The sequence below is a fragment of the Schistocerca serialis genome, unplaced genomic scaffold, assembly GCF_023864345.2.
Source record: "Schistocerca serialis cubense isolate TAMUIC-IGC-003099 unplaced genomic scaffold, iqSchSeri2.2 HiC_scaffold_1402, whole genome shotgun sequence".
Classification (NCBI taxonomy): domain Eukaryota; kingdom Metazoa; phylum Arthropoda; class Insecta; order Orthoptera; family Acrididae; genus Schistocerca; species Schistocerca serialis.
The window spans coordinates 1,414,269-1,432,289 of NW_026047628.1; the positions used below are offsets into that span (position 1 = coordinate 1,414,269).

The window sequence follows — 18,021 nt, forward strand, 5'->3', positions numbered from 1 at the left end:
CCAGTGGGCACATGGTGTTATTGACATGTGTGATGTGTTTCTAAGTTGTCTCCCTTCAAAAGGTCCGACTGTCCTCAAATGAAATTGTGGAGAACTTAATACGATTCACAGCTACTTACCGGTACACATATTTATTGAGAGAATGAAACCATAAAGGAGTAGATACAGTCTGAAGTTTTGTAGACAAATCCTACCTGTACTGTAGGGTGTGCGTTATATTCTTTGCTTATCATGACGTTATGACTCCATAATAAAGGAATTACAAAATAAGTAGGTAGATTTGTATGATTTATATATCTGAATTTTGTTCTCAGTTCAGTGCTTTCGAAGTAAAACTGGTGCAGTGACTATCACGATCACAATCTTTTAAGATTTGTGAAATTCAAGAAAATTTTGATAAGGATATCATAATTTTTTGAAAAGCGACAACCATATACTAAAAAATTTATTTCTCAAATACGAGGGCTATCCACAAAGTACATTACGTTTTGGAATTAAAAATAAATAAAGCATTGGAATTTTTTTTATTATATACAGATAAAAGCCACACTTCAATACTACTTTTCTACATAGTTGCCATTTAAATTAAGGCACTTATCGTAGCGTTGGACGAGCTTGGAAATTCTTTCGTCGTAAAATTCGGCCGCCTGCGCTTTCAACCACGTGGTTACCTCTTCTTGAAGCTGTGCGTCGTCATCAAAACGCTGCATAGCCAACCACTTCTTCATTGCTGGGAATAAGAGGAAGTCGCTCGGTGCCAGGTCGGGACTGTACGGCGGATGAGGAAACAACTCCCACTTAAAAGATTCGAGAACTTCACAAGTGGCATTTGCCGTGTGGGCCTGGGCGTTGTCATGAATCAGCAAGATCTTGGAGCCCAATTTTACCCTGCACTTGTTTTGTATTGCTCTTCTGAGGTCGTGCAGAGTTTGGCAATACCTTTGAGAGTTTATTGTAGTGCCTCTTTCCAGGAAATCCACAAAAATCACACCTTTTCTGTCCCAGAAGACAGTCGCCATCACCTTCCTTGCCGACATTGTCTGCATGCATTTCTTGGGTTTGAGGGGGGAATTTGTGTGCCCCCACTGCATTGACTGCAATTTTGTCTCGCGGTTCACATGCTTAACCCATGTTTCGTGAGCAGTAACTAAGCGATCGAGTAATGAGTCGCCATCTTTCTCGTAATCGTCCAGAAACGTTAACGCTGCAGCCATTCGCTGATTTTTGTGAATCTCTGTCAAGATTTTTGGTATCCATCTTGCACAAAACTTGTGGTAACCAAGCTTTTCGGTAGTGATTTCGTGCAACAAACTTCGTGAAATTTGTGGAAAACTCATAGAGAGTTCCGTTATTGTGAAATTACTGTTTTCACGGACCGCGGCATCGACTTTTTCGACAAGTTCGGCAGTCACTATGCTGGGCCTTCCACTTCGCTCTTCGTCGCGATCGTTAGTTCGGCCATTTTTAAATTTTATGGCCCATTGACGCACTCCACCTTCAGTGATTATGTTGTCCCCATACACTTAACAAAGCTGCCGATAGATTTCTATCGGTGTACAGTTTTTTGCAGTCAGAAACGTTATTACAGCACGCACTTCACACTTCGCGGCATTTTCAATTAACGCTGACATTTCAAACTGACACAGTAACTCAATGGAGTACAGCACGAACCTCTCACTAGCACGGCAGGATGCCGACTGAGCGGCGGAATGCCATGACACCAAGATGGCCGCGCTAGCCCAGCCCCTAACGGAGACAAACGAAAACGTAATGTACTTTGTGGATAGCCCTCGTATTTGCCCCAAATTTTAAGCGAATAGATTAGTTTCTTATGTACAAAGGAAAACTTTCATAGTACTAAAGGGTTGAATTAATTTACATCAATAGAACGTCTACTACCAGTAAGTCACATATATTTCAACAATGTAGACCATTTCTTGGCAGTTTAAGTAAAATAAAATGTCAGTGCTCCTGGCACTGTCGGCAGTGGCTGAAGAATATACGTTACATTCCAAAAGCTCGTTAGAGCTGCAAAGGATAAGAATATCCGTTACAGCATCCTTATCTTCTTTTCTCCCTGAAACGTTTCTGCTCCCGTAGGCTGTCCACAAAGCCTTCTCCTACCTTCTCTTTCCCCCCACAGTCTGACGTTCACCATTTTCTCCCACAATAACCCTCTTTAATTCTGGACATCCTTCAACTGGTCTCCCCTTATCGTTCCTGGTCTTCCACTTCGTCTTCTTCCATATTCTGCCCATTCCAGAGCTATTCTTAGTAGTCTTTCTTTTACCATCTTTTTATGTTGCAAAACCATTCCATTCTACTTCTCCCCATAGTTCCTTTTAGCCGATGGATCTGGAACGTCTTTCGTTTGTTTCATTTTTTTTACTGTTCCTTGTCATCTTGCTATTGATCACTTGTAGAAAGTACATCTCTGTAGCTTGTATTCATCTCAGATCGTTCTTTGTCTGGATCCAAAATTCTGATGCATAGCTCAAAATTGACAGACAATATTACTTGCTTATCATTATAATTGCTTTGGAAAATATTTTCCAATACCTGATTACGTTTGATACACAATTAAAAAATTTTGAATCGTTTTACAACGTCTCAGAAATTTCTTGTTAGATGCTTCCTGCCATGGTTAACTTACTTCCTAGATATTTGAAAACATCTATTTCCTTAATAGTTTTTTCGTTACAGCTCAGATCCTTTACTTTTTTTCCTTTTAGATGCTGATTTTCATTACCTCAATTTATGTTTATGTTATTCCCATGCTTCCTTTTCCAGTTACCAACTGCGAGGTACCTAGTTGGTCTTCCAGTTTCTGCTCATTGTCCTCTTATATCATCACATCTTCTGCAAATGCTAAGATTTATATGTCAACCTCTGTTTACCCTTGGCGAACTACCCTTATGGCATTGTCCATACCGGTGCATAAAAATTTATTTGTCTGCCGACTTATTAAATACTACAGTTACGTTGTCTATGTAAACTGTGACACCCTCCCTCTCTCCTTTCTTTAGGAATAACACTTTCCGAATAACAAAAGGTGCAGATGGTGACATAAAATAACATATAGTAGAATCTAGACCAATCTCCTCTAAGTATGTACCCATAAAACTTAGGATTGTAAAGTAGGATCTGATGTTTCCCTTAATTTTTGAGGAAGTTCTGGAAAAATACAAAAAAAGGTACCAACGATTTTCTTTCCTGTCCTTAACTATTCTGAGCTTAGTCTCTCTGCGTAATAACCCCACAAGGCTCACAGAAGTAGAGGTGGGGTCAGATTTCTTGCCGACATTAGAGCAGGAGAACCTAAGATAGCTACAGGGTGAGTCAGATAAACCAGGAAAAAAACTCCAAGAACTGACCAGGCGCTGTGTGTCGCTTTCTCACCCCTCATACGTAAAACACAGATTAAAGGAAGAGAAAAAAATACCACTTACCACGTATTCGAATGCGAGAGGAATGAACAGTCGTGATGCATGCGTCACAGCGAGTGAAAATAGGTGTTCAAAGTCTCGCCAGTAGCTGGAGAGCTGTTCCAGGTAGACCGTCTGCTGGACCTGGAGGCCTGGACAAGAAGGCGGTCTAGTCAACAAACCAGTGAATGTGATTCCTGTAGCAGCACAGCTTTCACTTTCTGCCTTCACCTGCTCACACAGTGTCTGAAAGTAGAATCTGCTTTTCGAAACTAGATCGATATACACTGTCAGTAATAGTAAGGGTCACAGTATGGAGGCCTTAACCTGTTGTTACACAACCCTTACTACAGTGATACATTGAAAGAGCACATCAGCTGGAGTGAGAGGAGATCATCTAACGTACATTCAGACATAAAAATTCTACAAAAATTGCCTGAGAGTCGAAGTATTAAGGGACTTGAAGAAATGGAACTGCTTCAAAAACCACCCAAATGACTTGCTTAACTATTAGACAGATATAAGAAATAAGAGAGTTTTAAATAATTTTCAGTCAGCTTTATGTGCTAATAGTAGAAAGTAAAATACCTCAGGATGCCTAGTTTGCCTGTCTGATTCTGATTTAGTAATATGCATGGGATGTGAAGGTCTGTACGGAAGTCTGTCTTCCATGTATCGTGGTTTTAGAATATGGGTAGTCCTCATGGAGTTTCCAGTGAGTTGTATTGTTTTATATGAGAACAAGGAAGAATCATGTGCGCCCCCAAAAATTTTTATGTTACAGTGTATTCACATGTAAAATGACATCTTCAATTATTTATGTCTTGTTTCTATGACAATGCAAGCTACTACAAGTCTTTTAGGATGGATACTATTTGTACAATTACGCCATACCACCATAAATAAATTTCGTATCCCATCCCGTCATGCCATATCACTGTATCATAATACAGTATGTCAAATACTGTTAACACAATATAAACATGATATGAAGATGTTATTATATCAGTCGTTTACTCTGGGATGTGCAATCGCTCACGAGTGCAAAGGGTGGATGTTTTTCCCACCAGCTGCCACAATTATGTAATCTGTGTACATGAACAGTGATTTGGTGGGATTCGTGTTAAATATGTGAACATCAGTAACAGCAAATTTACTTTATGCCATTTTTACGATCCTCGCGCTCATTAAATGTTGATAATCTCAGAGCTAGTAAACTCAACATACAGATACGACCGATGTATGCATGTAAGAAGGTTCGTTAATTTTGCCATCTACTGAAGCGCAGTATAAGTGATGTGTCATCTTTAGCATTTCTTTAACGTAACGGTTGTATGTATGGCATGATGGAGCTATTCTACACATGTTTCTTCATTTTTCAGATTTTGTTGTATACCCCTTGATAGTGCCCATAAGACCGACATTGCAGTTGCGAAAATAAATAAGTTTCTCAGTCTATGGTAGCTAGAACGTCTTTTAAAAAATCGCATTTGATTACCTTTATGCCTGTATGATATGTTTTGAATTTTATTCTTATGTGAGTCATTTACAGTGCAGAAGGTCATACCTGCAGATGAAGAATGGTTTTGTTTTGTTTCAAGGCCCAAGAACAACTAAAGTCACACGTATTCCACGAAGAATGTTGGGAGTACGTGATGACTACTGTGTGTGTCTAATACTATTGGAATTACTCAGGGAAAGACAGCAAAATAGAATGTCCTAAGGACGTGCATGTTCAGTTTATCACTTCTTGCTGATTTTGAGAAAGGTCGAATATTTGGCATATGGAACTTGACAGCATCATACCGTCAGATAACACAGACATCTGGCTGTAGGGTAACGACTGCAACAAATTTGGATATTTGTTGTAAGGACTATGGGACCAAACTGCTGAGGTCATCGGTCCCTAGGCTTATGCACTACTTAATCTATCTTAAACTGACTTACACTAAGGACAACACACACACACCCATGCCCGAGGGAGGACTCGAACCTCCGACAGGAGGGAGCCGTGTGAACTAGGACAAGGCTCCCAGACCGCACGGCTACCCCGCACGGCGGTAATGACTGCAGAGCGTGTAGTGACGACACGGGGTCGAGACAATGGAGAGAGGACCACTGACCGTCGTGAACAGACTAGTGGGACCTGGGTTGAGGTGTCGAGTTGCCGCGTGTCTTTCACCATAGAGAACGCAGGCCTGCACGTTGCAGGGCCGAAGTCGGCTGGGATGGTCAGCGGCGTACTTCGGTGCTGAGCCTTTGTCCCCAGACGACGTGGTGAGAGGTCGTAGGAAGTAGCGGTCCTCGAGACTCGTACCTCTGCCACTCATGGAATGAAACAGAGCGTAGGAAGACCTCTGACCAAATCATGTGGATGGCACAGAGAACAATCCTTCGGAATTTCGAAAATCGTTGAGAGATATGGAAAGCAAAACTTGGTTTCAAGACTCTCTGCTTCTGGAGATATACAATCAGTATTTCGGGAAAATACCATCCGCAGTTCGGAAGGTTGCGAGGGCAGATAAGTGCGAGAACATTCGCGCAATGAGCTTAAGAGTTCTTGCATTCAAGTCACTGAAAAGAATAATCTATAGAAGAAGGAAAAGGGATTTAAAGAGGTGCTAGATGACAAGCAGTTTGGTTTTAGGAAAGGTAAATGCACCAGAGGGGCAGTTCTGAGTTTGCGATTGATAATTAAAGCGAGACTTAAGGAAAACCAAGACACGTTCATAGGATCAGTCGATATGGAAAAACCGTACAACAATGCAAAATGGAGCAAGATGATAGATATTCTGAGGGGAAAAAGGGGTAAGCTATAGGGAGAGTCGGGTAATATACAATGTGCACAAGGGCCATCAGGGAATAATAAGAGTGGACGACCAAGAATGAAGTGCTCGGATTGAAAAGGGTGTTAGACAGGGATTCAGTCTTTCACTTCTACTGTTAAATCTGTATACGGAAGAAGCAATGGTGGAAATAAAAGAAAGGTTCAGGAATGGGATTAAAATTTAGGGTGTAGGAATATCAATGACACGATTGGCTGATGACATTGCTGTCCTGACTGAAACTGAAGAAGAATTATAAGATCTACTGAATTTAATTAACACTCTAATGAGTACAGAATATGGATTGAGACTAAATCGAAGAAAGACGAAAGTAGTGAGAAGCAGCAGAAATGAGACCCGCAAGAAACTTAACATCAGGACTTATGGTCAGGAAGTAGATGAAGTTAAGAAATTCTGCTACCTAGGCGGCTAAATAATCGATTACAGAAGAAGCAAGGAGGGCGTAACACTGTCAAAAAGGTCATTTCTAGCCAAGAGAATTCTACTAGTATCAAACGTAGGCCTTAATTTGAGAAAGAAATTTCTTAAAATGTACGTTTGGAGCACAGTGTTGTATGCTAGTGAAACATTGACTGTGGGAAAACCAGAAGAGAAGAGAAACTTCCTGGCAGATTAAAACTGTGTGCTGGACCGAGACTCGAACTGAGGACCTTCACCTTTCGCGGGCAAGTGCTCTACCGTCTGAGCTACCGAAGCACGACTCACTGCCCGTCCTCACTTCTGGCAGTACCTCGCCTCCTACCTTACAAACTTTTCAGAAGCTCTACTGCGAACGTAGCAGAACTAGCACTCCTGAAAGAAAGGATTTGCGGAGACATGCCTTAGCCACAGCCTGCGGGATGTTTCCAGAATGAGATTTTCACTCTGTAGCGGAGTGTGCGCTGATATGAAAGGAGAGCTTCTGTAAAGTTTGCAAAGTAGCAGACGAGGTACTGGCAGAAGTAAAGCTGTGAGGAAGGGGCCGTAAGTTGTGCTTGGGTAGCTCAGTTGGTAGAGCACTTGCACGTGAAAAGCAAAGGTCCCGAGTTCGAGTCTCGGCTCGACACATAGTTTTAATCTGCGCACACTCCGCTGCACACAGCGCACACTCCGCTGCAGAGTGAAAATCTCATTCCAGAACAGAAGAGAATGGAAGCGTTTGAAATGTGGTGCTACAGACGAATGTTGAAAATTAGGTGGACTGACAAGGTAAGGAATGACGAGGTTCTCCGTAGAATCGGAGAGCAAAAGAGTGTGTGGAAAAGACGGACAAGATGAAGGAACAGAATGATAGGACATGTGTTAAGACATTAGGAAATGACTTCCATGGTCCTAGAGGGAGCTGTAGAGGGCGAAAACTGTAGAGGAAAACAGAGACTGGAATACATTCAGCAAATAACTGAGGACGTAGGTTGCAAGTGCTACTCTGAGATGAAGAGGAGAGGAATTCATTGTGGGCCGCATCAAACCAATCAGAAGACTAATAACTCAACAAAAAAAAATCGAAGCAATGATGGCAGAATTAAAAGTGAGAAAAAAAATTAAAAGTGAGAAAAAAACTATATTGAAAAGCTATCAATGATAAACTAGCTGATGGCATTGCTGTTCTCACTGAAAGTGAGAAATAAGTGTAGGACATCTTCACTTGAATGAAAGGTCTAATGAGCACAGTCTATGAAGTGAGAGTAAACCAAAAAAGGATGATATTAATGAGGAATAAGAGAAATATGTTTAGTGATAAACTTAACATCAAAATTGTGGACTGAAGAAATTCTGCCACCTTCAGACCAAAATAGCTCATAACGGACAAATTAAAGAAGACATAAAAAGCAGACCAAAACATTCAAAGAGGGCATTCCTGACCAAAAGAAGTCAACCAGTATCAAACGTCAGCACTAATTTCAGGAACAGTAACTGAGAATATAAGTTTGAAGTATGAAGTTGTATGAATGTGACTCATGGGCAGTGAGAAAATCGGAACAGAAGACAATCAAAGCGTCTGAGATGTGTGCTTTGGAAAGATTTTGAAAATTAGATAGACAGATAAGACAAGAAATGAGGAGGTTCTCAGCAGAATCGCTGAAGAATGAGCACACTGACAGGAGGATGGGACAGCATTTTGTTCTTGGTCTTCCATTCTTGTTGTTACCTCTTGGTTCTTGTGCCTATTGTATATTGTCCGTCTTTCGCTGTATCTCACTCTTACTTTTCTCAGAATTTCGAACATCTTTCCCATTTTTACAGTTCAGAAAGCTTTCGCTAGGTCGACATGTTCTATGTATCTACCTTTTTTTTATATCTCAGGCATTGTTTCCATTATCAATCGCAACGACAAAAGTGCCTCTCTCTTGTGCTATTGTGCTTCTCAGAGGCAAAATGATCGTAATCTATCAGATCCTCTACTTTCTTTTTCATTCTTCCATGTATATTATTCATGTCGACAACTTGTATACATGAGCTGTTATTCTGACTGTGCGATAGATCTCGCATTTACCTGCTCTTGATGTCTCAGGATTGTGTCTAATGGTATATCACCAGTCACGTATATTCTACACTTCAGCTTGAGTAGTTGCTTGGTTGACAGTTCCCCCAAAGATTTCAGATATTCCAAATGTGTCTTACCTATCCCTTCTTCCGTCGAAAGCTCCGCTGAGCTCTGACTCTCTTATTGGACCTCCCATGTCTTCCACTGCTATTCTCATCTCCTCTTCTGCCAAGTCATCAGACGAATCTTCCCCTCATAGTTGGCCTCAGTTCTCTCTTTCCACCTCTCCTCTGCATTTAACAACAACATTCACTCTTAATGTTGCCGCACTAGCTTTTAATTACACAGAATGTTCTTTTGAGTATTCTGTACATTGAATCAGTTCTTCCGACGAATATTTCTTACTCCCTCTCTTCAGATTTTTCCAACAGCCATTTCGCTTTGGTTTCCTGTCACCTCCTAGTTACTTCATTCCTAAATGGACTGTATTGCTGTATACCTATCTGTCCCTGAACATTTTTGTACCTCCTAATTTTTGCTATTTGTGGAAGTGTTTTTCTTTCTGTTTCCCAAGGATTCTTTGCCCATTACTTCCTTATATCTATGTTTGTTTCTCCAATTTCTGTAATGCTCTATTCAGACATGTCCACTCCCATTCAACTGAACTGTCTACTGCGGTATTCATTCAGACAGTATCGACAGCCTTAGAAAAATTCAAACTTACTTGAGGATTGCTCAGTACTTCAGAGTCCCACTTGTTTGAACATTCATTCTTCCAGAGTATTCTCTTAAACATCTGCCTGCTGTTCATTATTACCCCATCCGAAATTATATCTGGCAATGGGTAGCACTTACAATTCAGTATCTAACTTTGAAATCTCTGTCTGACCATGGTACCGCCTAGCTGGAATTTTCTTGTTCCTCACTCATTTTCTTTGCAACTTCCTCTGAGGAGAAAGTGCTTTCCATAGCTAGCGACAGTTGCGAGTTAAGAAAGTTTCTTGAAAATATGTAATTTGATAACAGAACGACGTAGAAACATGTAAACGTATTGGATTCAAAGCTTGAACATCATTAGATAAATAATTTGTCCTGAAAATGATGCTTTGCGGTGTTTTACATCAGCGTGAGCTGAAGGATACGGGTAGTACATTGTAGTGTAATAAATATGTAATGTACTGAATCGACTGTGAGAAAGCTAAGTGGCAAAGACGTTGTCTGAGAGACTCTATGATAATTGTATCGTAGTCTCGGAATATCACTCTCTCTGTGGTTCACTCGTAACTAAGGGTAACTAGAGCTTTCTGTTCGCTTCTTTTGATGTTATGTGGAGAATTGTACAAGAGACACAATAAACCGTTATTATTTCATGAGAACAAAGGTGAGCGTCACGACCTTTATTAGTATTTTTGGAAGTATTGAAATAGCAGAATTGTTTCAGATTGAATGCGACGTGTACGGGAAGAGCCTGCAATCTCAGGTATGAATAGTTGCTAAAAATATCCAGCCGTCTCTCCCAAGACGTGCAACAAACAGTAATTCTTTTAACAGCACTATCACAGACACTTTTATCACGTTGTTACGACCTTTTACTGCGACAGAATCTACCACATTTGGCGACAGATGATCAGGACACCATACATGACCGCACACACACGGTTGTCATAGCAACAAAAGTTTGTATGTGCATTGTGATTAATATTGTATGATGTTAATTGTACTTTCTTTTTCATGTAACCATTTGTGACGAAATGAGAGAACAAAGTTACCACAAAGGAGATAAATAGCGGAGATATGCCAGTCTATATCGCAGTTATCTACAAGGAGTAAGTGTACGTTGTCATATTCTATTCTGCTGATTCGTCTACGGGTAGCAGCAAAGAGTTAGGTGTAGACGGGCACATACTTCCTTAGTAGATTAGCGGTAGTTTGTGTTACAAATTGTGTGTCAGTTCAATACGACTATTTGTCACAAAACGGTCATCTGCATAGCCATTAGCAAATCATTAGCTACTGAGTAAGCAATATATGTTACACACGTTTTTAACGGATCATTTAGTATTAGTTATTGTGTAATTATATGGTTAAGACACGATCTTAGACCAAGATGGCTCAATCGGGTGAAACTAGTTTGCCCCCGACTAATGTGCAGGAGGTAGTTGACCCTATGACAGTTTTACTGAAACGAATAGAGGGAATCTCTCGAGAATTTCGAGAAAGTCGAGCTGCGTCTCATAACGAACTACAGTCTGCTCTGCAAAAACAAATAGCAGAATCACAGTCGATATTTAAATCAGAGATTAATATAATGAAAACAGCTTTACAAATGCAGATTGTAAATACGCAAGAGGAACTTAAAACTAAAATAGAACACGTTTCTCTTACGCAGACAGCTTCATTAACAGAGTTTGAAAGTTTTCAGGAAGCATACAAGCACCTACCCGAAGCGGTTAACAATATTCAGTTAGAATTTGACAAAGCGTCACAAAAGCAAGAGCAGCTATCGGCCACTGCTACAGAACTGTCACAGGAATTACATAACGTTACAATAGGGCAAGCTAACGTGGTTAAGCAACAGCTTACACAGCCGGCCGACGTGGCCAAGCGGTTCTCGGCGCTTGAGTCCGGAACCGCGCGACCGCTACGGTCGCAGGTTCGAATCCTGCCTCGGGCATGGTTGTGTGTGATGTCCTTAGGTTAGTTAGGTTTCAGTAGTTCTACGTTCTAGGGGACTGATGACCTCAGCAGTTGAGTCCCATAGTGCTCAGAGCCATTTGAACCATTTGAACAGCGTACACATGAGCTGGAACAGTTTTCCGATGTTTTTAATCAGTGGGTCGGTGAGCGTGATTCACAATTAGCGGACGCTGTTGAGCAGAAAGTTCAGTCTGCAGTCACCGAAGCTATAAATGACAGAGATTCTCGGAACAAAGAATTATCAAACGACTTATTGAAAATTCGGAAACAATTCGAAGAAGTATTGACAGACACAGAGCTTGCACACCAAGAATTTTTTAAATGTCTGCAAGAGGTGCGTAAACAAATTGACGATATGCGTCAGTCTGACCAAGATCAGTCAGTAGGTTCCGAGAACATCTACACAAGAGATAGAGTTAACCCATCTCGCATCCAACAAAATGCTGGTGTACATGAACATCGACATACTGACAATTCCCCACATAGTAGTGGCATGTAGGATCGTGTATCAGATTATGCAATACTTGATACGGAGGAAAAACTTATTAAATATAGACAATTTCCAACTTTCAATCCAGAAAAGAAAACTATTCATCCCATCGTGTTCATAAAATCGTTTAAAGAAGTTTTACCCAGGATTTGGAGAGAAAGACAGAAAATTAGTTATGTAAGTGGACATATGGTAGGAGACGGAGCTATGTGGAGTACCGAGGCAATAGACACTTATCTTATGTACTCAGATTTTCAGCAGGCTTTTATCGACAAGTATTGGTCTCCTGCAATAAAGGAAAGGATAAGAAAGCAAGAATTATAATTCAAGACTTGGAACACTCAGTAAATATTTTGAGCGATATCTCAACAAAACAAAACATTTTTCTGAAGCAGTTTTTCCAAAGGCTTGATTAGAGTATTAAAATCCAGATTGCCGATTGACATACAAACAAAATTGCTGCAGGTCAAAGACAATAACCTGGAAGAATTCTTAACTGCAGTCGATGCAGTCGATATTCTATTAGAGGATATTAAAGCTAGTTCCTACAATCCACACGAGATCAATGGTTTAAATGAAAGGAACCATAGCAATAGTAATCACAACAACAGCAGGCAACAACAATCAAATAGCGATAATGGGCAACAAGGACAGAGCTACAGATCAAATAGAAATTCTCGTCAGGATAATGGTAACAACCAGGGTTACAAGTCCCATAACAACAGGAAACAGGGATATCGCCAAAATCCCAGAACATCAGATTGGAACCAGTCACACAATAACAACAATGCTCCACACAATCACAACAATAACAGCAGTAATTGGAGAGATTATTCCCCAATAATTACTGATGTTAGTGATGAACACAACTTACTAACAATGGACAGGAAAACTAAAATCGACCAACTTTAGCCCCGAAAGGCTGGTCAGAACTTGTGAATGGGGTCGTGACAATAAAATAAAATTGATTAGATACAACCATGCTGATATCAGGGAAGAATTGCTTGAAGGTGATAAAACTTGTAACTTTAAGCCACGAAGCATGCCACAAGCGGCTATAGAAGTTAATAATGAGGGTTTTAAATTCACAGCAATATTAGATACAGGCGCAAGTGTAAATGCTATCTCCACGGCCCTCATGAAGAGGTTACAGGAACGAGCAAATATACCGACCTTACCCATAGCAAACTGCAAAATATTAGGTGCTGTAGGAGGACGTTCCAAGTCAGTGAAGCTACAGACAAGAACTAAAACTAATTTAGGTAATGGAGCCATTGATTGCACGAGCCTAATTGTCTCAAATCTTGCCATAGACTTAATTTTAGGACATGAATTACTAAGAGAGTTAAATGCAATTATTGATTTCGCCTCCAGTAAACTCATGTTGACTGTTGATGGTGTACCTCTGACAGTTAATTTAATTCAAAAGCAGGAATTGCATGAACGCTGCTGCCTTAGGATCGAAATTAAGCTGATAAAGATAAGTTTCAACAGGAAGATTTCTAACCCTCTAACCGAAAAACCAGAGTTAACTATAGGAGAACAGATTGATGTTAAAGTAACTGAAGCAAATGCCCTGATATCTCCACAGAAGCATGAGTTGAAACAATTGTTAAGCAATTACACCATGGTATTTGATAACAAACTGGGTGTTATCAAAAATTATGTTTGCCATTTAAATATTAGGCCACACAAAACTTACTGTCGCCGATATTACTCCATTCCATGGGCATTAAGATCTGCTACCGATCGGGAGATGTAGTAAATGATTAGCTGGTACATCATTGAACCATCCAACAGTCATTATTGCAGTCCACTACATGTAGTACCAAAGTTAGATGGTAGTGTACCTTTGGTTTTGGATTCGAGGCAGATTAACAAAATTAATCTTCCTGTGAGAACCCAACCTCCCAATATAGAAGAACTAATCCATAATTCCTGGTGTGAAGATTTTTTCTACAATTGATTTGCGATCCTCATTTTGGCAGGTTGCATTAGACATGGAATCAAGGAAGTACACAGCATTCCTTTAAAAAGGCTGCAGTTATCAATTCACAGTATTACCATTTGGATTAAACGTGAGTTCAGATGTTTTTATTTCAGCATTGGATACTGTCTTGGGACCTGAGCTGTGTGAATTGGTTACCCCATTTGTGGATGATATGTTGATTGCTACAACCAACTGGGAGCAACATATTGTAATCCTAAGAAGAGTCTTAGAAAGTTTTAGGTTATCAGGAGTAACTGCTACCTTGAAGAAATCCAAGTTCTCCTTGAATGAAATCAGTTTCCTAGGACACCTAATTACATCCTATGGGATTTTGCCAGCTCAAAAGAAAATTGCCGCAATAGAAAACTCGCCATCACCACGCAACCGAACACAATTAAAGGCATTTCTGGGATTAACTTCATTTTATCGTCGTTTTATACCGACACAGAATCTTAATTCAGAAGCATTAGTATCCTTACTTAGGAAGAATGTGTCATGGCAATGGACTCCAGATTGTGAAGAAGCATTCAACAGAATCAAAGTGGCACTTGTCAATGCACCCTTACTACACCATCCGGACATGACAAAGGAGTTTGAACTAATGACAGATGCATCGTCATATGGTTTAGGAGCTTACTTATTTCAAATTCAGATGGTTGACAATAAATCTATTTTTTGTGCCATATCTTTTACAAGCCGGACACTCACTCACTGTGAACGAGCATACACAATCACAGAGCTTGAGGCCTTAGCAATTATATGGGCATTTAGAAAGTTCCACTATTACCCAGCTGGTGCTTATACAACAGTGTACTGTGACCATCAGGCAATAAGTTTTCTAAACAACTGTAAACTCCTTCATCCAAGATTAGCAAGATGGATACTAATACTTCAAGAGTACCAGTTTGAAGTGATATATGTCAACGGGAAAGAGAATATTATAGCTGATGCTCTTTCCAGACTACCAGAAAGATTAACTGAATCTGAAGAAATAGAAGATCAAACAACAGAATTCAAAATCTTATTAATGAAGGATGTTGAAAACAGAAGCGGTTACATTAAGATGTGCAAAGATATGACCTATTTACAACTAGAAGATCCTCGATGGACACAAATAATTCAGAAGATACAGGCAAATGACTCACCTAAACTGAAAGAGATGTATCAGTTACATGACAATGTCTTATTCCACAGAAGACATTCCCAATAGAACCCATGGTGTGTCTGCATTCCACACGATTATGAAAGGAAATTAATATGGCGTACACATATAGTCTGGGGACATTGTGGGGTAAGTAAATGTACAGAGAAGTTAGGTAGATACTTTCACATTCCTAACTTGAGAAAGGTTGTACAATCTACCATAAGGAGCTGTCAGATTTGCCAAAAGGCAAAGTATTTGAATCATGGAGCAAGAGGACTGTTGCATCCGATTGTGGTTGAGGAACCTTTGAAGGTTGATGTAATGGGACCCCTACCACGAGTCAGAGGGAATGTTAAGTACATTGTCGGATTTTACGATTTATCCACCAAGTGTGTAAAATTGTACCCAATCAAGACTTGTACTGCAAAGGCAATTATTAAGAAAATCATCACTTATTACATCCCAGGTGTTGGAAAACCCAGCGTTTTATTATCTGATAATGCATCAAATTTTACCTGATACAGATGGAAAAGATTCTTGAAGGAAAGCTGGATTAAACAACTATTAATTCCTAGATTTCATCCAGAAGCCAATCCAATTGTGAGGCTATTCTGAGAAGTTAACAGATTTATAAGGACTTATTGCCAACATAAACAAACTTTATGGGTGGATTATTTAAAACAATTTGAAGAAGTTTACAATAATTTACCACACACTTCAACCAACTATACACCCTCAGAATTGATGTTTAATAGAAAAGAAAATAATGAGTGGATAAATTGTCTGCTGGCCTATGTGTCCAAGCGGTTCTAGGCGCTTCAGTCTGGAACCGCGCGACCGCTATGGTCGCAGGTTCGAATCCTGTCTCAGGCATGGATGTGTGTAATGTCTTTAGGTTAGTTAGGTTTAAGTAGTTCTAAGGTCTAGAGGACTGATGACCTCAGATGTTAAGTCCCATAGTGCTCAGAGCCAGTTTTGATAAATTGTCTACCTAAATTATCAATCAATGAAGAATCTAGGGAGGCAAAGATTCGTCAGGCACTATCAGTGACTAAAAGAAAAGCTCAACAGAGAAAAATTTGTTATAACGAAAGTTTAAAAATTGCAAAGACATGTACCTGCATAAAAATTTAAAACCACATTTCTCAGAAGACTGATACAGTCAATTATCTAGGATAACTGTGAAAAGTTTGATTTTAATTGGTATATTGTACTAGTGGTATTGTGTTATTTGATCTTGTATGTTAGTGTTAAGTGTTTTTAAGGTGATGTTTCTATAATTTAGTAGTTATGAATATGAGCGCTTTGCCATTGAACTTCATACACAGCACATAAAGGAGACTAAGTTAGGCATGTGTCTATCTATCCTTAACCTAAATGGAAACGAGATGGATACTTATTTGACTCTCTTGGGGAGGAGTTAATCCTTTTGTGACTTGACGTATTAGGAAGTCTTTTGCCCTTGAGATGAGTCAGTAGACATGGATATGGGGACGTACACAATGTAGTATCAAAGGTATTCATGTTATTTAAGATTTAATTTAATTATATGACAGAGTAATAGACCATCCGAAAATTGTGAATGTGGGACCATCTGTTATCTACAGATATTCGGACACAGTGTTTGATAAGGATTGTTGTGTTGTTTGTATTCCAGTGCAATGACTTAAATGGACACATTATTATGTGTTAAAAGTTTGTACAGTGGATGACTTCAGTGTTTCAGTGGAGAACTGTATTTATGTCCAAAGTTTGAACAGAGTATTGGTGGTAGAATGTGCTGCCACACAGTCTGATGTGATTTGACATGAACGCTCATACAGTGCCATGAGATATGATTCAAACTCCATTCACACAAACTTGAGTGAACAGTCGTGTTGCAATAATCATCGCATTTCCTAAAGTGATAAGCTATAATTTCTTACGAAATCTATAATAGTGACATTTGACAATTTTTGGTTTAATTTTGACTAACTTTATTGAGTTTTGGTTTCACTCAACTGTGCGAACTGAATATTAACACTTACAGTGTTGTCTGGGGAATTAATGACAATAAACTCTGAATCCGAATCTCCCAAGATCACAGATTCGTCATTTGAGAATGAATTTGATATGTAAATTCATCCATCTCTTACAGGTGTATGGAGTACTATTGCCAAACTCTAATACTTAATTTCGAATGTTTCATGTCCTGTCCGTGAGCTGAGTCCCAAACCAATCCCATGCAAGAGTAGAGTTCATGTATGTCATCAACCCTGAACCAGAACTTCGATCCCGATCCTGGTCTCATCTTCCCATCGTCTGCAACGTCGCCATCCACGACCAGCATCGTTCGTTGACGTTTGAAGCGAATAATTTTATGTACTGGAGCAGAAGATTGTAAAACATCTAAAATTTTCCTCTATTCAGCATAATTAAAGATCAATGTGTCATGATGCAAACAAATATAGAAAACCACTGCAATTCTCGATACTGAAGGCCTCGATGCGGTTTTTTGCTTGGTTTTCCCGTTATCCATGCTCGAATGAGGAGGTAAGATATAAATCTAAGATTGTCTTTTTGTTTTCCAGTGTTGAGAACTGTAGTGGAGACACAATCATACACACACACACACACACACCATACAATACCATCATTCACAAAACAAATATTTTTAAAGTGTTATCAGTCTGTTGATATTATACATGTGTGTTAAATAATGAACAACTGTGGGAAGGAGTTCATAATCGATCTTCAGTACTCTTATGTACTCCTAGTGAGGCATGTGTAGTGTAATAAATATGTAATGTACTGAATCGACTGTGAGAAAGCTAAGTGGCAAAGACGTTATCTGAGAGACTCTATGACAATTATATCGTTGACTCGGAATATTACTCTCTCTGTGGTTTACTCGTAACTAAGGGTAACTAGAGTTTTCTGTTCGCCTCTTTTGATGTTATGTGGAGAATTGTACAAGAGACACAAT

General features: G+C 39.6%; 1 protein-coding gene across 1 annotated transcript in view; it reads right to left on the reverse strand.

Moving 5' to 3' along the window:
- LOC126442747 (uncharacterized) overlaps positions 1-18,021 on the reverse strand; it is a 127,136-nt gene that overhangs the window by 58,863 nt on the left and 50,252 nt on the right. Inside the window, exon 4 of the mRNA XM_050090760.1 lies at positions 3,450-3,577. Coding sequence (XP_049946717.1) covers positions 3,450-3,577 — 128 coding nt within the window. The remainder of the gene's footprint in view (positions 1-3,449; positions 3,578-18,021) is intronic.